General features: G+C 37.3%; 1 protein-coding gene across 2 annotated transcripts in view; it reads left to right on the top strand.

Annotated features, from left to right (window-relative positions):
- Positions 1-27303, top strand: part of LOC101893603 (protein Star) — a 106196-nt gene that overhangs the window by 66838 nt on the left and 12055 nt on the right. The window contains exons 1-2 of one of the 2 annotated variants that reach the window (XM_011296011.3): positions 4249-4404; positions 5079-6341. In XM_011296011.3, the coding sequence (XP_011294313.2) occupies positions 5252-6341 (1090 nt within the window). In that variant the 5' untranslated portion in view covers positions 4249-4404; positions 5079-5251. Of the gene's footprint in view, positions 1-4248; positions 4405-5078; positions 6342-27303 lie in introns of those variants that run through there. The other variant, XM_059121170.1, reaches the window with a different exon arrangement.

Below are 27303 nucleotides of genomic sequence, written 5' to 3'. Positions count from 1 at the left end.
TTTTTTAATATTGAAATGTATGAATGATTTTTCATTACACTAATTGAAGAAGACGCGTCCAAATGAAAATGGAGAAAATTATTTATTCATTCACACATTTCGCATAGTGATAAATATGTCAAACAATCAGGGTCAGTTTATTCACACTATCGGGGAATATGAGAAGTGGTGGTAATGGAAATTAATTAAAAGTGGCATAAAGTTGCGCCTTTCCATGTGTGAGGGTAAATGAGGGGGGCTCCAATGAAAGTAGCTTCAGTCGATAACAGATTATGAGGGCTATAATTATATACTAATCGGGAAAGTATTAGGAATTTACAAAAAAAAAAAAAAAAAATAAAAATAAAAAATAAATAAATAAAAAAAAAATAAAAAAAAAATAAAAAACTTTAAGAGAGGGGGGCACGTATTAAAATTTCATAGTGTGTTTATGGATTCAATAGCCAAATCTAGAAATGTCCAGCTTTTTTATTTCTCTCTAATCTAATTTCTATTCTAATTTTTGATGCTTACAAACTTAAAACGTATAAAAAATTTATATTATTTGGAGAGATGATATTTACATTGGGCGCCATTCAGAGGTTAGTTCTGTAAAAAAACCTAACCAAAGTTCAATAAAAAATTATTAGGGTATCACTTTTGATTAAGCTTCTTCTTCTGTCGAAATTACAAAGAAAGTCGAATTCTGAGCAGCCACCACATAATACAACACATTTACAAGTCGAATCAGATTTATAGATGTAACATTTTTCGTCAGACATTACATTGGGCGCCATTCGCGAGTTAGTTCTCTAAAAACTTAAATCTTGGGATTATAAAGTTCTTTACTATTTTGTGTAGCTTAAAAAAATAGAAGTCTGAACTAGTTTTCAGATTGGACAATGCTATCTATGACACTTTTAGTCTTGTAACTCTCTTTTTATACCCTCCACCTTGAAAAGCTTGTCATTGTCATTCTGTTTGTAACATCCCTATATATTTGTCGACGAAACCATTAAGTATATACAGGATGAGATGAGAAAACTTCAACCAATTTCAGACTGCTGTCATTTCTAAGCCACTATACAAATTATTCCAGCGACAGCTCATTATATTGTCTACAAGCGTACAAAAGCATTTTGTAGAGAATTTTCCAGAAAAAAAGTTATTCGTGATGGAATTCAAGCGTGATAGTGTGATTTCTTTATATTTGGCTGGAAAACAACAAGTGGCTATCGTTAGATCACTCCAGCATTTAAATGTGAATAAATCTTTTGTGTCTCGTACCATCGCCCGTTACCGTGATACTGGTAGCGTAGCCCGACGTCAAGGAAGTGGACGGAAGAAAACAGCAACATCAACAGAAATGGTTCGAAAAGTAAAGAAGTGACTTGACCGAAACCCGCGTCGCAGTGGGCGTAAAATGGCTCGTGAACTGAACATATCGCAATATTCCATTCGGCCATTGAAATTCCGAAAAGTGCAAGAACTTACACTGCAACAAAAAGAAAATAGACTCAAAAGAGCTAAAGAGTTGCCTCGCTTGGCCGAAAGTGGTAAATTGTCGAATCTGCTTTTCTCCGATGGGAAAACATTCGTTTTTCAGCAGTTTGTAAATGAACAAAATGATCGTGTTTACTTGCCAAAGAGGTCAGCTGAAAATGTGCACCTTCGGTTGGCCACCAGAACTCAAGCACCGGCCATGATGATGGTGTGGGCCGCCATAACAACCTATGGTCGCTCTCCGCTCGTATTAATCCACCGTGTCATTAGAATAAATGCCGAATATTATAGCGAAAATATTCTGGAGGGTGTATTAAAGCCTTCGACATTCAAACATTTTTGTCGCAGACCTTGGACATTCCAACACCATCGCACTCAGCACGCGCCACCCAAGAATGGTTACAAAATGATGTTCCTCGCTTCATTTCCAGCGCACAATGGCCCCCAAAATCTCCGGATACCATCCCGTTGGACTATTGTGTCTGGAGTATTTTGAAAAAAAAAAAGGTTGGCACTAAAGAATACCAAAGTGTCGATCACCTCAAGCAAGCCAGTGAAGTGCAATGGGCCAAAATACCGCAGAGAAACATTCGGGAAGCGTGTGTCGGTTTCATTGGCTGTTTGAAGCCCATAATTCGTGTCAAAGGTGACCAATTCGAACAAATCTAAATTTATTCCAAAATTTGATGCTATTTCCGACATTTTTATCTTTCATTCAATAAAATTAAAAATTATGGCGTATGACTTCGTTGAAGTTTTTTTTTCATCCTGTATTTATTTTTGTCCGTGTGGAGTATCTGCTAATTCCTTCCTCAATAAATAACTAAGGGTTTTATAAAATTAACCTCACATTTGTTCTGAGTCACTTAGCGAAATTAAGCTGTGCTTTTAAGAGTCACGTAGATTGAGGGCTGGGGTATAAGGTTTATTATTTTTTTATTTAAATTTCCTTTAGTGGCCAACATAATACGGATTCACATTGGGCGCCAATTTATATAAGCTGTACTTTTTAGAGGCATAGAGAGTGCGGGTTGGAGTATAAGTTTTATTATTTATTTATTTATTTACTTATTTATTGGCTAACAAAAGTCCGGTTCACCTTCGGCGCCAATTGATATAATCGCTTTTTACATAAATCATTAACTAAGTGTTCATTTTTAATTCGTCCTCTGCTGGTAGAACACAAAAAAGTAGACTTTTCAGAGATTCAAAAGTCGAAAATTAGGTCAGACGACCTAACAGCCATTTAAATTGTTTATTTATATTTAACTTAAATTTCACGTGCAAAGTAACTGAAAATTCCCAGCTCAATAAATGGCGTAGATTTCATTTATTTGATTTCACATTGGGCGCCATTTCTTTGAACGTTGTGACTTGAAAAGACTACAAAGAATTTGTGAAGGTTCATTTTTTGGGATATGAATAGAACAGGTTTATATCTTGTGCTTTTTTGTTGTTAAATTTGCCAGATGTAACAAAATAATATTTGGAATTCACATTGGGCGCCAATTTAATTAAATAGTTCCTGTTTTGTATTCAATATTAAGAAATACATGCCCAGTTATGTTTGTATAGAAAAGAAAAAAGGTGTTATGAACATTGGCGCCCAACGTAAATCTCAATTTTATTACATATTTTATTATTATTATTTGATTTCAAATTGGGCGCCATATCTCTGAAAGTTATAATATTAAGAGATTACAACGAATTTCTGAAGCTTTACTTTTTAGATATATGGCGCCCAACGTAAATCTAAATTTTATTACTCACTTCTGGTAAAAAAATAGAATAATACTTATCATTAACTGAAAGGAAATGCTTCATTTTAACATTTCACTTGGATAGCTTTAATTTTTAACCATTGGGAACTTCTCTACTTACTAAAAACCACCGAAACTGTTAGCTTAGTCTGATACTTTAATTCCATTACAGTTTCAAAAAACATTTATCTGAAGATTTGGTTTTGTTTAAATTCCTCTGCTGTTGCTGTGCTGAGAAATTGGTTAATTAAAAAATAAATATACTCCTGTCGTTCTCTCCAAACCACAGACGACAGCTAAATAATTGGAATTCTTTCGCAAGGAATTTATGTTCCAAACATAACACAAATTCAGAATTCATAATTTGCAACGGAGAAGTAAAAAAAAGTCCCATAGCTCAGGGCAAAAATGCCTCCGGCCAAAAGTGGTATTGTACACTTCTGCAAAAAATAATATCCTTACAATGGCAGTTCAGTTTATTCTACTGGCGATGCTTCAGATTATACCAGCCATTTGTCTAACTTTAATATGACTAAATATTGGAATATAATTTCGTTTTGGAATCTGTCCAGAGTTCTTTTTTTTTTGTTTAGTTTTGCGACTGCCACCATTACCGCTTCACTGCACATCTGAGTTTGAGATGAGAGTTTTGTGTTTTTTGAGCCATTGAAAATGCCCAGCTTAAGAAAAGTAAACCACGAAAAAAGGAAGAAACATCTGCTGCTTGCTGGATGGATAGCTGGCTGGCTGGCTGACTGTCTGTCAGACTGTTGTGTTCTTCTCCTTCTTGAAGAGAGCGAACGGCCAACAATGCCACTTGCTGCTGCTGCATGCATCACAACCGACCAACCAACACCACCACCACCATCTTCCACAGTTCAACTTATTTCAATACTCTCCGTATTGAAACTCTGAATTGAAATTGGAATGTTGTGCGGAGGTTTTTTGTGCGCTCATTCCTCATTTGTTTTGTAGTCGTTCAACACATCAAACGTACCTTTTTTTCTGGCGTGTTGTGTGGATTTGTTTCTTCTTCGTCTTTATTCTATGAGACCCAAAAATAACAATAACAACAATACCAATTTTACGAGTTCGTAACGCGGCGGTGCGGCCTGTGTGTGCAGCAGTAACATTTGGAATAAGAAAAATACAATTTTGGTTGGTATGTCTGTCCCGGTGATGTCTAGTTGAAGTGCTGGTGTTTGTGTGTGTCTGTCGGTTTGTCAGTCAGTCAGTCCGTCTGTCTGTTTTTATTTTCAATTTTTTGTTGTTGTCGAAAATGCCGCATGTTGATCTTGTAGATTGTTGCACTCACTCTCCATCTTATTCTATGTCTCTCTTTTCCCTCTCCATCTCTCTCTTTGTTTTGGGAGCCGAAATGAGCCTCTCATGCATGCGGTTTTTTTGTTTTTGTAATTTTTTTGTATAGATTTTTGACAGGTGGTGTTTATTTCAGTCCATATGACCAACAAACCGTCTTCTTGAAAATAATGATGAGTCTGAACATGAGGGAGAGAGAGGGACGAGTAGGGGAATGTTTGAAGTGCCACTCTTTGGAAGAGTAGTTCTTTTTGTGTTTTTTTTTTTTTTTTCGGGCGGCAGATTTGTTTTCTAACAATCCAAAGATGCTTCTTCTTTGTGTTTTTTTCGATCTTTATACAACATCAAGATGACGTTGAAATCCTCTGAACATCCTGCATCCATCCACAATGTTAATGAACTTTAAGGGGTCTTTTTGGAAACCACATTGTGCGCCATTTGTTCTTTAAATTTCTCATTTTTTTTTGAAATATTTCTAAAATTTAATTCCTTTTTTTTCTCTCCTTCTATTTTCAGTGATGAAACACAGAACCCAGCAAACATGTTGATTGCAAAACAACGAAATTATCAAAACTTTTTCAAATAATAAACGACTGAGTATTTAAAAAAAAACAAAGAAGACACATTCTCCGGAGAGAGAGAAGCGCAGAGAGTAAGCCAAACGAGAGAAGGGGGAGAGTAAGAAAATTATGTCTAAACATCAAACAACAACAACGCTTACGGCTGCGGCAAAGGCTTTGGCAAATGAGCAGAATCTACTGCAACGTTGCGAAAGGGTCGTCCAGTCCAGTGAAAATCCCCAGAGCCCAACAGCAACAACAACTTCATCATCAGCATCGTCACACAGCCACACAACCCAACACAGAAGGCATAGCTCTCTAAGTGGGAGAGTTTGTGGCAAATCATCATCACTGGCAAAGTCTGCTTCCATAACTGATTTAGCAAATAAATTAGAAGAATATGAAAATATTACACTGCCCGATAGAATTAGCACAGAACGAACGGCGCGGACAGCGGCGGCGACGACGACGACGTCCACAACAACAATATCAACAGCAACGACGGCGGGGACAACATGTAATCGAACCACAAGTGCTACACCAAAAAGAGACTCGTCATCTATCGATGAGGTCGATAGTGATGAAACACGAAGGCGAAGATTGGCCTCTTCGTCAGCAGCGGCGGCTGCCACTACCAAAGATTGTTTAGAGTCCTACGATGAACCCGATCATCTACAGCATCGTTTTAGTCGAACAGCAGGGTTATTCAATGCGCGGCATAATTTCTCCTCCGTTGCGGATAATGGTTTCAGTGATTTGGGTGGCGGCTGCACCAGCGGGATGAGCAGTGTGTTTAGTTCGCCCTCAGCCAGTACAGTATCATCGCCCCTATCAACGCCAACAAGACTTTCGCCACAGCATTTGCCACGACATCAACATCAACAGCAGCAGCAGCAGCAGTCATCATGTTGCCAAAAATCATCATCAACGCCAGCATCTCTAAAAAATTCCTGCTCCTCCTCCATTTCATCCAACAATAAAACTCTTCATCTGCACGATCATCACAACCCCCACCATCAGCAGCAGCATCAGCATCATCACCACCACCATCATCATCACATAACAGCGTCTTCTTGTTCATCGAACGGAAGTAAAAACCTAAAGAAATTTGATCCGCGTCTGGGACCATCACCTTATCGTCAACTATTGCCAATAGCTTTGTGTATTCTCTCGTTTGCGACTGTATTCAGCATTTTAATTGTTTACATGGATACGACAGGTGAGTCTGCACTCAATATTTTCGCTATTTTTTTCGATTTTTGTTAATGATATTTAAATAGAAATTAGAGAGGATACATTTCTAATTTCCGTTGCCATCTTGTGATCCCTTGCGGAATTTTAATGGAAGGGAGGGGATATATTTTTTTGCTATTTTTTGGTGTTGATGATTTTTTTGGCTTCTTAAAAACGGAAGTTTGTTTAATTCATGGAAGTAAGGTGATGGAAATGAGAGCGGGCTACGTCTGGGATATGTATTTTTTGGATAGCTAGTTTAATTTCTTTGAAAAGTCCTAGAAATTCACGTTGGGCGCCATTTTTGCAAGAAAAAAAAAAAAATCGCGGGACAGTCTAACTAAGATTATCTTGAGATTCTCGAACTTATGTCATGGCCATGCATTGAGATTGACGTTGGGCGCCAGTAGGTCAGTGTTTAATCCATGGAAGTAAGGTGAATGAAATGGGAGCGGACATCGTCTTGTATATGCATTGTTTGGATAGCTACTTTAGTTTCTTTGGGCGACATTTTCCCATTTGGTCCTATTTGGCGGGACAGCCTAACATTATCTTAGGATTCTGGAACTGATTTTATGACTATGCATTGATAGGTCAATTTCTTTTACGTGCCGATACTATCCAGAGAATTCCCACCCCGCGTTGGGCGCCACTCTTTATAAGGCCCTCCAAAGAATCATTCTCAGCTAACTCATATAGAGGGCGCCATTTAAACTTCATTGGTACAAAACCCCAAATCCTGCGAATGTAGACCTCCACCTCTCTTTGTAAGGACTGAATTTTAATTGGTTGATTTGACGTCCAAAAAACATTACTCACCCCTATATATTTTTATATATTTCAGATGTAAGTCTCAAATAGGGCGCCATTGAAACTTCACTAGGTACCAAGCCCCAATTCATGAAAATATATATTTTTCATGTAATAGGAAATTTTTAAGTTTTCGAAGAAATCCTTTAATCATCTGGATCCAATGTAAGGTGCTTGGTTTAGATTTAGGCGGCATTTTTGTTTGGCGAATACTCCATCATAAAAGATCGGTTTTTCTCATCTGAAGAATGAACAGTCATCATTGTTATCTCTAAAGCCAAAAAATTAAATTATTTTTTTTTTGGAAAATGACCGGTATTAAGTCATAATCAAGGCTAGGTTTTTTTTTTTTAAATATGGGATTTTACAGTTTACGTTGGGCGCCATATCTAGGAATTTTCTAATTATTGACAACATTCTTTCTTAAGTTAGACATACACAAAAAATCCATAAATCGGGCGTCAGTTTTCCTAATTTAGCTTCTTTTGTTTTTCTAGTCCCACGTTGGGCGCCATTCATTGCAGTAGTTGTTTTTTAAATATAACCATACATAAAAATTAAGTGTGGGGCAGCATTTTTCTCATTCGAAATTTGAAACGCTTTTCAGGGTCGTAACCAGGGGTCCTTGTATCCGGGTCCCCCGCGAAGTGGATACTTTTCAACAACATTCAACATTCGTTCTGAAATTAGACACACGACAAAATACATAAATCCGACGCCAGTTTTCCATAATTTCGCTTGTTCTGAGAATCTAGTCTCTAGTCTAGTTATTTTTTCAAATTTAGCAATATACATAAATTAGGTGTTAGGCAGCATTGTTCTGATTCAAAATGAGAATTCCATACGAACGCTGGTTGGAGTTCCGGGTCTAATTAGAAATGGATATATTTCTGACATGTTTTGAAACTCTCTGATTGGTTTCCAGTGAACCTCTCTGGCCCTTTATTATAGAGTGTTATGAGCAATATTTTTTTTTCGATTGTGTAAATTTCGGTCATGAATACTTGGTCTAATAAGTGAGAATATATAGACCCGCGTCGGGCATCATTCTGCATACGCACTGGCAATTTTGCAAAATAGTCATAATGTTGAATTTTTAGAGTCATATATAAAGGCAAGCAAGGATTTTAAGCTGATGAATTTATACTAGATATCAAAGACCACGTTCAGATAAGGAAAACGCTTTAGAAATTATTTCGTTAGACACCTCGAAAATATATCGAAATATGCCTGTCTTTCCTTCTCATACATTATAAGCTAACACAGCTCGCTTGCCTTTTTGCCCTCCGCATGTTGGCCGCCATTTTGTGGTTTAATTGACGGCGTTTCCATCAGTTATATACCCACTAAGGGTCCTTTTTTCTTGTACTTACACACAATTAAGAGGTTTCTATTCTAATGGTACGAATTCTTAAAAAAAATATACGTTGGTGGTCTTGTCAGTAGTCATACATCGGGTTTTGTGCCCATTGTTCAATTCATGCTTTGCATTTGTCGTAGACCCTTCAAGGGGTCTAAAAGTTTTCTAATCTAATGAATACCATACCATAAACATGTTTGTGATCTTTTTGATACACACAAGCGTTGGGCGCCAATTTTAATATAATAAATCATAAGGATCACTTGTACTGAGTTTTTTTAGCTACCTTCTATACTTGTACTACCGTGCCATTTAAGATCGCATAGGTTGCATTGAAAAATTAGAAAATTCGGACTGATCCGCTACACAGAATTATTTTTCTTGCTCCTCTCCGTGCAGGTACATCCTTATTGCCTCTGGGATCCAGGGCTCCCATGTTGGGCGCCATTTTCTGTTTCAGTTAGCACTTTGATTTTCATAGACCCTTTTACGTAGATCTTCCCTGCACGCTACGAGCTGTGCCGGTTTCTGGAACTCTTAGTTATAACAGTGAAAAAATTACAGAAGAAACTTAGCTACAAAAAAAAAAAAAGATAAATAAATAAATAAAAAATAAATAAATAAATAATAAATAAATACAGTTACAAAAATCAATAGCTAGGGTGTATAAGCATTGTATTGGAAATGGGTACTTGATGCAACAACTTTTATCCAAACGTTTAAAATATTCTTTGTGATTTGTGAATTTATTGAAACATTAGAACTAAACTAACTGAAATAATTCTCATTACCTTAAGAAAAAAAACCTCAAAACATAATTAAATAAAGAGATTTCACCCCTTCCCATCTTCCCATAAAAATCTATTAAATATAAATTAAATACGAAATTGAAATACAACATCCGACAAACATTTATGTCATTCGCACGTTGCAAATTACAAACGCTCTTGACGCTGATGCGTGCGTACAAAGGTTGTGATTGTGATTCGTGCGTCTGTCTGTGGCGATATTCAGTCAGTCATTCGTTGTTCCTTTGTAGCCATGCACCGGAACAGAAACCTTGAAATTCCAATGGTGTAGGCGTTAATGGATTTCCCGCGACTAATACTTAATTTCCTAGCATTTTTTTGCAAACTTTGTTGTTGTTGTGTGTGTGAGTTTATTTTTTATAAGTTTGATGACGTCGGCGTCGGCATAAATGACAACATGAATTACCACCAGAGGGCTGTTCACTGAATGTTCAACAGCTGTCATTGAGGCAATTGTTTATCGGGCGGCGGGTGTGTGTGTGTGTTCTTTTTTTATTTTTCTATAACGTGCAATATGTCACACTTGAGCTTTCAAAGCCGGCGTTAAGTTTTCTTGTGGTTGCTTTAGTTGGTTTTCTAATAACGTTTGAAAGGCCAGGTTTGCTGCAAGCAGGCGCTTAAAGACACCAACTACCTTCACCGTTTGTCGCAATGCGCCACAATCCCGCCGCAAAACCACAACATCGAGTGATTGACAAGCAGCGACTCGTAACTTGTACAACCAACTGATATATTCCGACATCATGAAAAAAAAAAAAAAAACAGAGAGGTGGGGAAAAAACCCCAACGCATAGACATACAGACATATGGAGAGGAACCAAGTTACCTGAAACAAAAACAGACATAATTTAAAAATTGTGCGGGTGTTGTTCAGGTTTTCAACTTCACTTTTTTTTCTTTGTTTTTGTTTTTTTCTTACAAACCTCCGATTTGGCAAAACAATCATCATGGCTTTAAGGATTCGATTGGAGTGCACACAGAACGAACACTCCTTATTTTTTTTCTCTGGTTTTGCGGTTTGATGTAGTTTTGTTCTTCTCAGGATGAAGAAAGAAAGAAAGGATGTATTTTTTCGTTGTTGTGGTACGTTTTTCTGGTCTGCTGCAAATTTTGTTCTGAAATTCACTTCTTTTTTGTTCCATCCCTTTTTGTGGGGGCCATGACTCACCAGATTTCTTCATTCATAGACTTTGGTTCTTCGCCGGCTAGCTGTTATGGTCTGAAATGTTGCCAAAAAACGTGGCTGTTGTTCCATGTCTGCCGGTCTCCGGTTTTTGCCAATGGTTCTTTGATCGGAAATCAAAAGTATTTCTACTTTTAGTTTCATTGCTGGAGTAAAAAAAAGAAAGAAAAAAATGTCATTGCAAAAGAAAATTGTGAAATTCATTTGGGCGTTTTTCACAGTCCCGACTGACACAAACAGTGCAATGGAGTAGGAGACAAAAGAAAAACGAAGGCGCCAGTTTGGAAATTTACGAAACTTGTATAAAACATAAAATGCAAATTGGAGAATCTAGAAAATGTAGGGCGACTATGTCCTACATTGGGCGCGATTTATAACCATCTTCTGATATGATAAATAGACAAGTAATGTTCATTCTTCTGATGGCTTAGGTCAGACTAATTTTGTGGTGTAGATAAAGTATCTACGATAGATAAATTCCATAAATACAGTATCTTCGTTCATTTTAATTTTACAGAAAAATATTTACGTTATATGCATGACATAAATAAAGTATCTACATCATCTTAATTTCACAGGAAAAGTATCTACGTCACATGCATGGCTTAAATAAAGTATCTACATCATTTTGATTTGAAAATTATGTACGTTGGGCGCCATTTATAATAATTTTCATATATATTTTCATATATAGATAAAGTATCTACGATACGCGAATTTTACAGATAAAATATCTTCTTCATTCCTATGACTTCCTTGAAGTATTCACTTAATTTTAATTCCATAGGTAAAGTATCTGTAATTTGGGGGCTTTATCATTTTGATAGGCTGGACAAAGTATATACATCATTTTGAGAGCTTATATAAAATATTTACATAATTTTTTATGGCTGTCACGTTTATGGGATAGATGAAGTATCTACAAAATATGTATCTATTCACACATAAAATATCCACGTTATCTTAAAATAAAATATCTGCGCTTATAAAAAAATATCTGCGCCACTTTGTTTTCGTCTATAACGTATCTATGTCATGTTTATGATATCTATGAAGTATCTAAGATAATTTGCTGTCATCGATAAAGTATCTGCACCAATTTAATGGAGTATCTACATCCACCGAATGGTATAGATGGAACATTTACATTTATAAAAGTATCTGTACCACTTCGTTGTCATACACAAAGTATATATGCCTTTTTTATGACATCTATGAAGTATCTATAATATTTTGATGCCATCGATAAAGTATCTGGATCAATTTAATGGAGTATATACATCAACCAGATGTTATAGATGGAACATTTACTTCACCTTAAAGCCATTCACGAATTCTTTTTGCATTTGTTAAAGTATCTACGTCATGTACAAATATTATAGATTGAGTATCTACGCCATCTTGAGGTCATGTATATAGTATCTTCTCCACCTTGAAGTCATAGATAAAGTATATTAAACACATTGATGTCATTCACGATGTATCTATGTCATCTCGATGGCATTAATGAAGTATCTATGCAAACTTTGTGCATAAGTTAAAGTATCTACTCCGAATTGGTACCATAGATGAAACAATGAAAGAAGTATCTACACCTTATTGGTGTCATAGATGGAGTATATACGCCATCTTGTGGTCATGCATATAGTATCTACGCCAGCTTGAGATCATTGATAATGTATGTCCCCATTATAATGACATTGATGATGTATCTATGCCACTAATTAAGTATCTACATCATATTTTTGTATTAGTAGAAGTATCTACGTTATTTTGGTGCCATATATGAAGTATCTCCGTCATTTTGAAGGCACTTCAGAAGTATCTATGTCACTTAAAAAGTATCTACACCATTTTAATGTATTAGTTGAAGAGTATATATCATATTGGGGCCATATGCGGACTTTCTAGGTACTTTTGAGATTATGATTAGTGTCTACGCCACATAGAAGTCATATATAAAGTATCTCCGCTCTATAGATGACACTGATAATGTATCTATGCCATATTGCTGCTATATACTATGTATCTACGGGCCATTTTGATACTATAGATGTATTATTTACGACATCTTGATGTTAAAGATAAAGTATCTACGCATTTATTGTGACAGATTTGATATCTACAGTATCTAAATGTCATAGATTAAGTATCTACGATATCTAAATTTCATTGGTAGATTATCTGCTCCATCTGGAAAATGTAGATAAAGTATCTATGTCGTATAAATGTCCTAATGTAAAGTATCTACACTATTTTAATGCTGCATAAAAAGTATACAAGCCGTGCTCGTGTCATATGTTAAGCATCTACGCCTTTTTCATGCCATATGTTGAGTATCTACGTTCTCTACATGACATTGATTTGGTATCTACGGCATCTGAAGTATCACAGCTGAAGTAGCTATGCCATATTTATGCTAAAGAGAGAGTATCTGCACCATTTCGATGCTGTATATGAAGTATATAACCTATGTTTGTGCCATAGGTAAAGTATCTACACCATATGCATTCCAATTTTTGAAGTACCTACGCTATTTTCACATCAGACAGGAAGTATCTACGTCATCATAAATGGAGTATCCCGCATTTTTTAGTACACAATAGTATTTACGTCATGCAACAAATCATGAAATACCTTAGTTATCTTGATGTTATATATGAAAAATGTAAGCTTTCCTAACTTTCCTCTTCAGATAAAGTATCTATGTCAAATTTGTTTTTATATCACACGAAATCCACTTACCATTCGTTATCTATGTAAGTAATGCCGTTGAAAATATCTATGCGCTTTAAATGATAAATATCACGTGACCACTATTCGTACGCCCAAAATTTGTTCCCCAGACATTGCCCAGACTAAAAGGAGGTGTGGGGATGTCATGCTCAAAAAATGACTCACAAATTTGCAAATATTTCTAACTTCCGATAAATTTGCACATAACATGTCATGGACATAATAACTGAAATTTATCATCTGTTTAGTGTGGATTTCAACTCCATTTACCCACCAACCAAAATTTTAATATGCAAGACATGTTTCGTAAATGTTCGTCTGTTTCCTTTTTCTCACAGGCAATATTAGTTTTGTTTTACTCCGACAACACCACCCCTCCCTCCCCCACTGCCGACAAATTGGCATAAAGACAATTTCTTTCTTTTTGATTTATTAAGAGAAGATACTTTGATTCGTGTTATGTTTCGCTTCATTGAGTTTGGCCTTAAGACGTGGCCATGTTTGTGGTTTGTTTTTTGGGCAACTGATGATGATGACGTTGGCCACACGCCCGCTGCCGCCGCCTGCCTGCCTTCTGTTCCACAATTTTGCGATTTGGCTGCACCTCAACACCTACTGTTCTTCCGGTTAAGATTGTGTACAAATTGTTGTTGTTTTTGTCTGTAGTTCTTTGGGGCTGCCAATGTTTAGGACATGCAAATTTCATTCCTTCATTCGCTTGCGATACGTGACTGATGTATCGGAAGTGTCTTTTTTTCTCGAATACTGCTACTGCCACCAACTCACTCACAATTCAAGTAGCAAAAGTATTTTTCTTTGGCAAAGCTACTTTGGCGGACATTGCAATTACATGGACGCCACCCAGACTAGACGCGCGTCATGGAAATGCTTGTGCCGTTTTACAAGAAAAGAGACTCGAAGGAATTTCGTTTTATTTTCTCAGCACTATTTGTTGTTGGTGTTGTTGTTCTGCAATTACAATTTTGTTGCTTTAACACCTTCAAAGTATTTTGCTAATGAAATTATACGTTGAGGTTACGGGGCGTGTGATATTCTCTTTGTTATATACCCAACTCCACCACTTCATAGGGGGAGTGGGTGATTATTTCGGAAGTTTATCACAAGTTGATATGATATCTCAAGGGCTAGGTACTTAAGTTGTAACAAGAGCAGAATTTAATATAGAATTTATAGCTTTCATTTAAGATTTACAGTATGGGCTTGGGACTCTAAATTTGAGTAGTTTGGGATCGTTGTGGAATGTTCAAACCGTCTTCTAATTTTTCAATTACCTAATATTTTTTTTCGGATTATTTTCTTATAGGGTTTTGTTTTTTGAAATTTGGTTCCTAGATCGACAGATCTAAAATACTCCAAAATTTTAGCTTTACCCATTAATTAAAACAAAGATAACAACCAATATTTTCTCACAAATTTTTAAAATTTTTTTGTTTAGTTATTAGAAAATGTCACGTTAATATCGGCTGTTTGTTGTCTTTGTCTAACAAAGAAAATATCTTTTTTATAAACAAAGTGATATTTGAGTTTTTTTTCGGGCCTTCTTTCTCAGGTTTTGGTGGATTTATCAAAAAATTTTTTTTTTTGTTTCACAAAAAATTCCCACTTACCTTGCCCCCATCTCCTCCCCTCTCTTCTCTACCGACCATGATTCATCACATTTTTTCCATTTTGTTTAATTCGTTTGTTCATTCATTCATCCATCTTTTTTTCTTTCAAAACTTTATTACCATAAACGTTCTATTAATTTTCTTTTTTGGATTTCATTTTTTATTGTTGTTTTTGCTTTTTCTTTTACTTTAGAAATTTTCATTCCAAATAGATTAATTGTTTTCCTCTCTCTCTTGCTGAGTTTGTTGTTTTTTTTTGTTTCCCACTAAAGATTAGGTTTTAATGCAATCCAACGTTTATGCCATGCAGTCACGTTCCAATTCACTTTTGGGAATACCAAACTCTTGTTTGGCTAAACTATCACGGCCATGTTTGAGATGATGATTTTATTATTTCGTGGAGATTTTAAGATCCCCTCCTCGAAGAAGCCTTCCGTGTACTCCATTTATAATTATGTTCATAAATATAGGTAATTCTTGAGTTTGACATTTCATTTAGATGATGACAAGAAATGTTTTTTCGGAAGTTTATTACTTGTCGTCTACATGGAAATATCTTAATTATGGTGGGAGAAACGGGGGAACGAAGATGGAGAAAAATAAAAATGTTTTGTGAGCGTATGGAAAGGTGCTAAGAGAAGATGATAAGCCAAAGCTCTTCTATGAGCGGAGCCTGAGCTCTTTCATGGGCAGAGACTGAGATCCTCTATCAACAGAGCCTCAGTGAGCTCAGAGAGCTCAGTGCCCTTCTCAAAGAAGAGCTCATGCTTTTCTCATAGAAGAGCTCATACTCTTCTACGAGAAGAGCTCCGACTCTTCTACGAGAAGAGCTCCGACTCTTCTACGAGAAGAGCTCCGACTCTTCTACGAGAAGATCTCCGACTCTTCTACGAGAAGAGCTCCGACTCTTCTACGAGAAGAGCTCCAACTCTTCTACGAGAAGAGCTCCGACTCTTCTACGAGAAGAGCTCCGACTCTTCTACGAGAAGAGCTCCGACTCTTCTACGAGAAAATCTCCGACTCTTCTACGAGAAGAGTGCCGACTCTTCTACGAGAAGAGTGCCGACTCTTCTACGAGAAGAGTGCCGACTCTTCTACGAGAAGAGTGCCGACTCTTCTACGAGAAGAGCTCCAACTCTTCTAAGAGAAGAGTGCCGACTCTTCTACGAGAAGAGCAACGACTCTTCTACCAGAAGAGCAACGACTCTTCTACGAGAAGAGCAACGACTCTTCTACGAGAAGAGCAACGACTCTTCTACGAGAAGAGCAACGACTCTTCTACGAGAAGAGCAACGACTCTTCTACGAGAAGAGCAACGACTCTTCTACGAGAAGAGCAACGACTCTTCTACGAGAAGAGCAACGACTCTTCTACGAGAAGAGCAACGACTCTTCTACGAGAAGAGCAACGACTCTTCTACGAGAAGAGCAACGACTCTTCTACGAGAAGAGCAACGACTCTTCTACGAGAAGAGGCACGGCTCTTATATGAGAAGAGCTCCGACTCCTCTATGAGAAGAGCTCCGACTCCTCTATGAGAAGAGCTCCGACTCTTCTATGAGAAGAGCTCCGACTCTTCTATGAGAAGAGCTCCGACTCTTCTATGAGAAGAGCGTCGAATCTTCTATGAGAAGAGCGACGAATCTTCTATGAAAAGAGCGACGAATCTTCTATGAGAAGAGCGACGACTCTTCTATGAGAAGAGCGACGACTCTTATACGAGAAGAGGCCCGACTCTTCTACGAGAAGAGCTCCGACTCTTCTATGAGAAAAGCTCCGACTCTTCTATGAGAAGAGCTCCGACTCTTCTATGAGAAGAGCTCCGACTCTTCTATGAGAAGAGCTCCGACTCTTCTATGAGAAGAGCGTCGAATCTTCTATGAGAAGAGCGACGAATCTTCTATGAAAAGAGCGACGAATCTTCTATGAGAAGAGCGACGACTCTTCTATGAGAAGAGCGACGACTCTTATACGAGAAGAGGCCCGACTCTTCTACGAGAAGAGCTCCGACTCTTCTATGAGAAGAGCTCCGACTCTTCTATGAGAAGAGCTCCGACTTTTCTACGAGAAGAGCTCCGACTCTTTTATGAGAAGAGCTCCAACTCTTCTATGAAAAGAGGGCCGATTTTTCTACTACAAGAGCTCCGACACTTCTATGAAAAGAGCTCCGACTCTATTGTGATAAGTGTTCCGATTCTTCTGTGAGAAGAGCTCCGACTCCCCTGCAAGAAAAGCTCCGACTATTTTGTGAGAAGAGTACTGGTATTGGAAAACTTTGCCTACTTAAACAGAATCACCTCTTGGTATGCCAGGGGGAAGCTCTTGGTTTGTAGCACGTTCAACCTGCACAATTTTTTTTTGTCTTTCATTTTTTTAAACATTTGTTATGTCATGCTGATTGGCATATTTTCCCACCAAAAAATCGGTTGTCAACGAGCAACAACCTTCAAATGTTGCCTTCGATTTGTCATAAACTGGCCAGGGCTACCATGCACATAGTTCGCAGGGGCCTACCTACAATTATTTAATTCTGCAATCTTTCTATTTTTTTAAAAAAAACAAAACTGTTCATTTGTCTCTCACTCTACCTCCCTCGTTGTATTTTTTGTTGCTTTTATTAGCTAAATACAACATACAACAAATGCCGATTCATACAATGTCATTAGCCTTAACAAATCGCATTAGCCCAAATCTCATCGTGTGTGTGTTATGCTTTGTTGAAATGTATGTGATTTTTGTCTGTTTGTTTTTTTTTAGCCAGTTGGAAAACGCTTCTTCCTTCTCCGTGACTAGTACTACAATGGTAGCTTGCATTTGCGAGGTTTTTTTTTTTTTTTTGGATTGAGGATGATGATGTAGAAATTTTCGGTATTTAAACAAGAAGTCGGCAAGATTTTTTTTAAACATTTTCAAATCTTTACGAACATTTTGGCCCTAAATTGTGTTTTTTTTCTATTTTATATTTCCCCCTTATGCCCCGCTCACACCCACCATATGTCGAATTATTGAAGCCATTAAGTACATAACTGTTCGCTGGCATCAGCAAGTGATTGAAATTAAGCCCTTTATAGCTCGCCCCATGTATTCCAGCTTTTGCCTTTGCCCTCTGTCATTGTTTGTCAACTTTGTTTGCTCTTCTACTCGGGTATAATGTTTTTATTGAGCTGAGCTGATTTGTTTTACTGCCCTACGTTGCTCGAGATTAATTTGCAAGGCGTCATTAGAAGTTCTGCAGCTTACATACTAATGACAATTGGCTGCAACGGCGACGCCGGCGACAACTACGAACGACTTCGAGGACCGGATGTGATTCATAATTTGCTCTTTGGATTTGTCTTCACAACCAACAATCAAATGTGCTGCTGGTGGTTATGATGATGAAAACGTTCAACATTTGTCGCAATTGTCTCATCAAATAACTAACGTTTTTACCACCTTGCCTGCCCTGCCCTATAACTTTTAGATTGTGTGTCGTTTGTCATTTGCTGGTGCACATACACACATTCACTTGAACTCTTCCGCATGCTGCTTCATCTATTGTTGCCACCACGACGGCGCTAATAATCTCTGTAGTGCACTTATTTCCAAATCAAGTACGGGGCCTGCAATTTTCCATTAGACCGAGAGAGTAAGAATATAAGTGCGAGAGAGAGAGAGAATAACCAAACCTAGTGAACTTTAGCTTTAAATCAAGCAGTAGTCCCACAATGAATATCTTCCCTGGCAAAGGTGGGTCGATAAAAAGGGGCCTTGTTCGCTGGCTGGTGCGTCTTATGCCCCCTTTAGGGCAAAAGTGTGCTCCACATAAAACTTGAACTGGCAGAGCAAATTGAACCAGGGCTTATATGGAAGTTGGTGGTGGGGTTTGCTGTGTTTGTGATTTGTAAGGAAAGCGACAATAGTGATTTGAAAAAAAAAACAATCTCTATTTGTGTGTGTGTGAGTTCACATGTTGTCACTTGGAGGGGAACTGTGGTTTGCGATGCATCGGGTCAAGAAGACATATGAAACTATTCTAACAAATCTATTCCATTTTATTATCCAGAAATTATACAGGATGAGATAAAAAAAAACTGCAACAAAGTCAAACGCATTTTTATACCCTCCACCATGGAGGGTATATTCATTTTGTCATTCCGTTTGTAACTCATCGAAATAATGAATTCAGACCCAACAAAATATATATATTCTTGATCAGTGTAAAATTCTAAGACGATTTAGCCATGTCTGTCGGTCTGTCTGTTGTAATCACGCTATCTTTCGAACGAATTGAGATAGAAAGCTAAAATTTTGCAAACATGTCTATTTTGCAAGTAGGCAGGTTAAGTTCGTAAATGGGCCATGTAGGTTCACGTTTTCATATAGCCCTCCCAATGTTCGGTATTTTGATGATTTTAGTGTCATTATTCACCGTAGTAGTTTCAAATTATGTATTTAGAGTTCGTAATGGGAACTACAGTCCGTGACAGAAAATTGCCTATGCAGGTCCAGGTCTTCGTATAGGCCCCATATATCAGTACCTCCTTATATTCGGTATTTTGACGATTTTAGGTACAATACTCATCGAAATTGTTTGAAATGTCGTATTTAAAGTTCGTAATGGAAGCTAGCTCCAGGTCCTAGCTCCAATATAACGATACCTCCCTATGTACGGTATTTTGATGATTTTGGCTACATTATTCACCGTTCATTTTAAGTTTCGAATTTGAATCTGGTAATGGCTTGCCTATGTAGGTGCACGTCGTACAGGCCCTAATATAACGGCTATATTCGGTATTTTTAATATGTTAACAGAATTTTTGGCGAATGCTATCTTTTTCGAAAATTTTCAAATTCGTTCTAAATGGTGGAGGGTATTCAAAGTTCGGCCCGGCCGAACTTACTGCTTCGCCCATTACCGGCGAAGCCCTTGCCTGAGGTGATCGACACTTTGGTATTTTTTAGTGCCAACCTTGCTTTCCAAAAAACTCCAGACACAATAGTCCAATGGATTGGTATTCGGAGATTTTGGTGGCCATTGTGCGCTGGACATGAATCGAGGAATCTCATTTTTTAACCATTCTTGTGTGGCGCGTGCTGAGTGCGAAGGTGCTGAGTCCTGTTGGAATGTCCAAGGCCTGCAGCCAAAATGTTTGCGTGCCCAAGGCTTTAATACACCCTCCAGAATATGTTTGCTATAATATTTTGCATTTATTCTTATGTAACGGCGTATTAATAGGAGCGGCCGGCACTTGGTTTCTGGTAGCCAACCGAAGGTGAACATTTTTAGCTGACCTCTTTGGCATGTAAACACCATCATTTTGTTTGTTTACAAACTTCTGGACAACGATTGTTTTCTCATCGGAGAAAACCAAATTCGGCAGTTCACCACTTTCGGCCAAGCGAAGCAACTCTTTAGCTCTTTTGGGTCTATTTTCTTTCTGTTGCGGTGTAAGTTCTTGCACTTTTTGGAATTTCAATGGCTTTACTCCGAGCTCATTTTTCGCAATTTGCCGAATGGCCACTGCGACGCGGATTTCGATGATGTCGCTTCTTTACTTTTCGAACCATTTCTGCTGATGTTGCAGTTTTCTTCCGTCCACTTCCTTGACGTCGGGCTACGCTACCAGTATCGCAGTAACGAGCGATGATACGAGACACAAACGATTTATTCACATTTAAATGCTGGAGAACTGTAACGGTAGCCACTTGTGGTTTTGCAGCCAAATATAAATAAATCACACTATCACGCTTGAATTCCATCAATAATAACTTTTTTCTGGAAAATTCTCACCAAAATGGTTTTGTACGCTTGTAAACAATATAATGAGCTGTCACTGGAATCATTTTAAGAGCTGTCGGACGAGCGGCTTAAAAATGACAGCAGTCTGAATTTCGTTGCAGTTTTTTCATATTTCTCTGTACTCCCCTGTGTCTGACATGCGTATTTCTAGGAGTTAGAAATGAAGTGACAAATTTAATATACCCTTCATAGAATGGTGAAGGATATAAAAATCCGTCAAAGCAAAGAAGACGAATTCGAATTTTTGACTACAACTATCGAATGATCGAAAGTCGAAAAAAATGGCTTTCAAATTAGTGGAGCGAATTCTGAGTTTCGAATTGAAAATTGGAAATAGTTTTAATTATGATAAAAAATTTTAATCTTTTTAGGTAATTATTTGACATAAAACCACTGTTCCCTTTTACTTCTTAAAACCACTGCCATACAGAAATTAGAGAAACTAACCAAAGTCCACAAGACAAACAAACTGGAGTAAAATATCCATATTGGATTACATGAAACAAATTTCCCTTTGCCTGGTGGAAGGCTAACTCTCGCTGGCTTTGGTTGTGAACGACCGCCCGCCCTCCTAGTGGTGGACAATATAGAACTGCACAACCAACCGGGTGGCTTGCGTTTTGATGATTTTCCACTTTAAGACTCAAGTTGGAAATTACACGACGTAACCACATTATCACAGCGAGTAGTCTCTCTGGCACGACGTCGTCCATTCACATTGAATGATGGTTGTGCAGCATAAAAAGGTATAACAGCGAACGAAGAAAAAAAAAAATAGTTCACAAAACCCTAGGCCCACTCTACGTTGGGGGTTATGTCCCTTAGATTGTTTTAGAAAATCATTTTCTTAGGTCGAATGGGAGAGAGAGAGGGAGGGAGGGTGTAGGAGAGAGAATGCAATTCCTTGTGCTCTTTGGGATGTGCGTGTTATAATAGTTTGTTACCTTTTCTTTTTCTTTTGCTTTTGTTGCAATACTTCATTCTTCTTCTTCTACGGAACAACCCGCATAAGAGTCTTATCTTTCCGCAATAAACACTTTTTGTTGTTTCTGGTTTTGTTGTAAGTGTATTTTGTATTAGGGCAAAAGCTAAGGGTATAAGTCCGTTGTTTTTGGTTCTGTTTGTCTGTCCTCCATTCATACGACCACATACCTGGAGCTGCAGCCAAAACAAATGAGGTAATGCATTCTGCCTGCTGTCGCCGCCAACTCAAAATTCTGGCTTAGCTCTCTCGCCTTATTCTTACCACACACAAATACACAACAATGGAATAAAAAAAGGTTCGAACGAAGTGCAGTTCTGACTGTAAACTACTGATGAAGATAAATTACAACCCCTGGTAGTTAAAAAAAAATTGCGCAATTTCTTTTCCGTTTATTCCCCCGAGTAGAATTCAAAGGGGAAGATATTCGAAAATGTATTTTATTGAAATGGGTTTCAGTAATTGTCTCTTCCCTACTCACTTTTTATGTTTTTTTTTTTTTTTGCGTCGAAGATTTCAATCAAAGATTAAGATCTTAAGAATTTTTATTGTTTTGTAACTTTCCGAAATTCCTCAGGCATAGCACGTGACAAAATGAATAAAGTTTCGCTTAAAATATATATGACAATTGTTGTCGTTCCGCATTTAGGGGAGGCGGCACACACATGAGTTGTAAAAGGGCAGGGGGGAATCCGCTTTTAGGTCAATTAATTCAATTCTCTCTTTGTGTGTGAGTGTGTTCGAGTGGGGGTTGTATATCTATAACTGAAATTTATAGTTTATGGCCAAATGTAAATTTTCCATTCCTCGGGCAATTTGTAATTTTCCCCATTCTAGTTTGTCCTGTATTTTTTTTTGTTTTTGTTCTTTGGATAGAAACCCGAAAATGTCACACCATGTGGTGTTGCTATGCCAGAATTTCTTAAGGACATGTTTTTTCTTTTGGAACAATTTGTATAGGTTCTTTTTATCTTAATTGCTTTTGAAGCAATCATTTCGACCATATGTTTGATAATAATAAAAAAGAAGGTCCAAAGGATCAGTTATTTCTTTGTGTCCTGGCACAATTTTTTTGTGTGGGGTTATTTTTGGCGCATTCCATGGAGATGCCAGGTGTCGGGCAACAAGTTTATTGCATAGCTGTTTATAGCTGGCAATACCAGGCTTGTGATGAAATTTTCTGTTAAAGGTCTTCTGTACATAAAAAACCGTCCTAAGGTCGTAAGAACATAGAAAACTTTTTCACAAAGGATCGCTGGTCCTCGGAGAAAAACCTATAATCTTCTCTGAGAAGAACATGACGTGAGAAGACCTTTTGGTCTCTGATGAAAATACTTTCTGGACTTGCATGATAAAACTTTCTGATCTTCTCGGAGAAAACATCTGGGTCTTCTATACCTAGGTCTTTTACGAGTAGACATCTGGGTCATATGAAGTTTTCTATGAAAAGACCTTCTGAGGTAATCTACTGGTCTTCAACGGGAAAACCTTCGCTCCTATACGAGAATACCTTTTGCTGTTTAGCTTTTTTACGAGCAGAGATTAGTAATTCAACGAGAAGAGCTTCAGTTCTACAACAAGAGTTTCAGCTCTTCTACGAGCAGACCTTCAGCTCTTCGACGAGCAGACCTTCAGCTCTTCTACGAGCCGACCTTCAGCTCTTCTACGAGCAGAGCTTCAGCTCTTCTACAAGAACAGTTTCAGCTCTTCTACTAGAACAGTTTCAGCTCTTCTACAAGAAGAGTTTCAGCTCTTCTACAAGAAGATTTTCAGCTCGTCTATGAGCAGACCTTCTGCTCTTCTCTTCTATGAGAAGACCTTCTGCACTTCTCTTCTATGAGAAGACCTTTCGCTCTTCTATGAGAAGACCTTCTGCACTTCTCTTCTATGAGAAGACCTTTCGCTCTTGTATGAGAAGACCTTTCGCTCTTTTATGAGAAGACCTTTCGCACTTCTATGAGAAGACCTTTCGCTCTTCTATGAGAAGACCTTCTGCACTTTTCTTCTATGAGAAGACCTTTCGCTCTTCTATGAGAAGACCTTTCGCTCTTTTATGAGAAGACCTTTCGCTCTTCTATGAGAAGACCTTTCGCTCTTCTATGAGAAGACCTTTCGCTCTTCTATGAGAAGACCTTTCGCTCTTCTATGAGAAGACCTTTCGCTCTTCTATGAGAAGACCTTTCGCTCTTCTATGAGAAGACCTTTCGCTCTTCTATGAGAAGACCTTTCGCTCTTCTATGAGAAGACCTTTCGCTCTTCTATGAGAAGGCCTTTCGCTCTTCTATGAGAAGACCTTTCGCTCTTCTATGAGAAGACCTTTCGCTCTTCTATGAGAAGACCTTTCGCTCTTCTATGAGAAGACCTTTCGCTCTTCTATGAGAAGACCTTTCGCTCTTCTATGAGAACACCTTTCGCTCTTCTATGAGAAGACCTTTCGTTCTTCTATGAGAAGATCTTTCGCTCTTCTATGAGAAGATCTTTCGCCCTTCTATGAGAAGACGTTCTGCTCTTCAATGAGAAGACCTTCTGCTCTGCTATGAGAAGACCTTCTGCTCTTCTATGTGAAGAGTTTCTGCTCTTCTAAGAGTTGAGTTTTAGAACTTCTTCTGCTCTTCTCTTTTTTTAAAAGAACTTCTGCTCTTCTCTTCTATGAGAAGACCTTCTGCTCTTCTATGACCCTGTTTCTGTTTCTTTGACCCTTATAAGAAGAACTGCTGTGAAAAGTGGTGTGGTAATACATTGGTGACCTCTTATAGGCCTCCTTCTTATATCGTATATCCTAGTTGACCCAATTTTTTTAGATATTTTGCTCTATGCCTGTATTGAATCTAAACAAATTGTTTTCCGCTTCGTGCAAACGCATATCCATATCCTTTTCTATTTTAATGTATTGCAATGAACAATGTTCCAGTTTTTGAATTTCCTGTCATTTTCCCTTCTTTTCTTCAAAGGGAATAGCAGAAATAATGGCTATTGTTCCGATTGTTGTTCCACAATATTATTATTGATTTGGCCATTAAAATTTATGTGCTTACAATAACAACTACAACAAATGAGTCCCATTGAGGTACATTAGGGAAAACATGCAAAATTTATTCTAATGTCAGGCGTTTTCAAAAGCCAACAAAAAATCAATAGAATTCCTGACAATAACAACAACAAATAATAATTATAACAATGCCACCAAAATGTTTGGTTTGGTTTTGTAATAATAGGTTACGGTGTACTACCCCCCTCACCCCATTACTCTGTGTTAATCCATTTTTCCATACAATGACATGTTTGGGAATTAAAGTAATATAGACAAATACAATATTCAACAATAATTTCGTCCTTCCACATCAAGCTTTGAGCTATAAATTTTTAGCACGGTGTTAATTGAACGTGAGGCCAGAGAGAAGGTTTAGGGTAAATTCAACAACTGAGTGTGGAACAAAAGTAGGTAGACAGTACCTACCACCAGGGTCCTTTTTGTACATATTGTAATACATGTCCTTGTTGGCTTTTATTCATCGTGTACTGTATGTTTTGGCTGTTATACCCTTTCGTTTCTTCGACGGGCTATGGGGTGTTCAATTTATGTATCTTCAATTGTAGAACTAAAAAATATTCAATAGAGGTACTCCTAACACCACCAAAGAAGGAAGGGGTGTTTCTTATAAAAATAAATAAAATATATTTCCAAATGTCTTTAACAGCAACTACTTAAAGAGGTTGGTGTTTTGGGTTTTTTTTTTTTTGGTAATTTTTTGTTATTTATTTTTACTTCTTCTTCTTCTTTGTTCAACAACCCTCTTTTTTATTGTCTTTAAGTGTGCTGTGCCAACATTTAACCGCAATTAAATATTTTTTTTTAATTTACAATTTGCTCTTTAAACATTTTTCATGCGGTTGATATATTTGCGTATATCGGGTAATTTGGTCGCTTGTACATAATGTTTGAGGTTGGCTGCCAGGGGTCAGTATGGAACATGAAATATAAAAGAAACTTTGCCTCATGTACTCTTATTAAATTCGTTGGGTGTCCATCTCTGTTCTCTAAATTTATATTGACCATTTTAATTTGAAAATTAAATTTTTTAGGCTTTTAGCCAATTATTTTGTGGTTACTTAGGAGGTGATTGCTCTTTGTGTTCTTTAGGCTGTTAGGGGCTTTAAACCATTTTTTAAGGTTACTTAAAAGTGCTGGAACATTGTCGTTATAGAAGTCAATTTCAAGGGGCTTCAATTCCGATTTTTGGTCAGCAACTCCGTAAATTTGCTATCATTGTCCTGGAACTATCAACTGAGTTTAAATTCTTTAACAGATGACTTTGTTTTAAAAAAGGGGAATTTAAATGTTTATATTTTTAAATTTGGTTTCAACCTTGGAGTTGATATTTAATTTTTATTTTTTTTTTATTAATTCGAAATCCTTTAAGAGAGTACTTAGTTTTTGGAAGGAGGGATATTTTATCCTTCTCTTTTTTTAGTTTTATTTAATATTTTTTTCTTCTGATTTTCATAAAATTCAATATAATACATTTTAGCTGCTTCCTAACAAAATCATGTCTGCATTTCGCCTGCAAAATAGCTCTGATCTAGTTTTCTTGTTAATGGCAAATATTAAAGGCGTTCACTCCAAAATAGTTCTTTCTTAACTATTTTTCGCATATTTTTCTCATTTGTTTTCCGATATTCCCATGCTAATAAAGTAATTAGTTTGCCATTCAAAAGTTTAGCCCATATTTTGAAGAACCAAAATGAATGGCAGAAATACCATTTAGACAGCTGGGAAATTCCAAATATTTATCAAAGACAAACCCCCAGTAACATAATACTCCAAATATGGAGGGGAAGTTACCTTAACGTCATACTTTAGAAAAATATTAAGTATCTATTTCAAATCGAAAATTAGTTGAATATTTATGAAATTGTGGTTTTATTTTTCTCATTTAAAAATAGATAGAGCTATTACTACTACTCATAGAGCTCCCAAAATGTAGATATAACGATACCTCCCGATATTCGGTATTTTGATGATTTTAGCTATAACAAAAAACTTATGCAGGGTCACGTCTTCGTATAGCTCTTTTTTTAAGCGGTATTTTTGGACGGATTTTTTTTTTTAATTTTTAAAGATTCTTCCAATTTCGGCCCGGCCGAAGTTAGTTGCGTTTTTATTTTTCTTTTTGTTTTATATTTTACCCTAGCCATAACTTTCAAGCGAATGGGCCGCTGTAGTTTGAAATTTTGGTTTCTTAAAATCATTTTTGGTTTCTAAAATCTGTATTGTGAAATAAATTCAACAGATACAGAGTGAGCTGAAAAAACTGCAAACAACTTCAGGCTTTGTGTCTCGTACCATCGCTGCGTTACCGTGATACTGGTAGCGTAGCCCGAGTTCAAGGAAGTGGACGGAAGAAAACAGCAACATCAGGAGAAATGGTTAGAAAGAAAGCGACTTGATCGAAACCCGCGTCGCAATGGCCGAAAAATGGCTCGTGAGCTGAACATATCCCAATATTGCATTCGGCGAATATTGAAAAATGAGCTCGGGGTGGTAAAGTCATTGAAATTCCAAAAAGTGCAAAAACCTATACCGCAACAAAAAGAAAATAGACTCAAAAGAGCTAAAGAGTTGCTTCGCTGGGTCGAAAGTGGTGAACTGCCGAATTTG

Source organism: Musca domestica, unplaced genomic scaffold, assembly GCF_030504385.1.
Source record: "Musca domestica strain aabys unplaced genomic scaffold, Musca_domestica.polishedcontigs.V.1.1 19, whole genome shotgun sequence".
NCBI classification, from domain to species: domain Eukaryota; kingdom Metazoa; phylum Arthropoda; class Insecta; order Diptera; family Muscidae; genus Musca; species Musca domestica.
The sequence above is the reverse complement of the archived record's forward strand: the minus strand, read 5'-3'. Positions and strand labels throughout refer to the sequence as shown.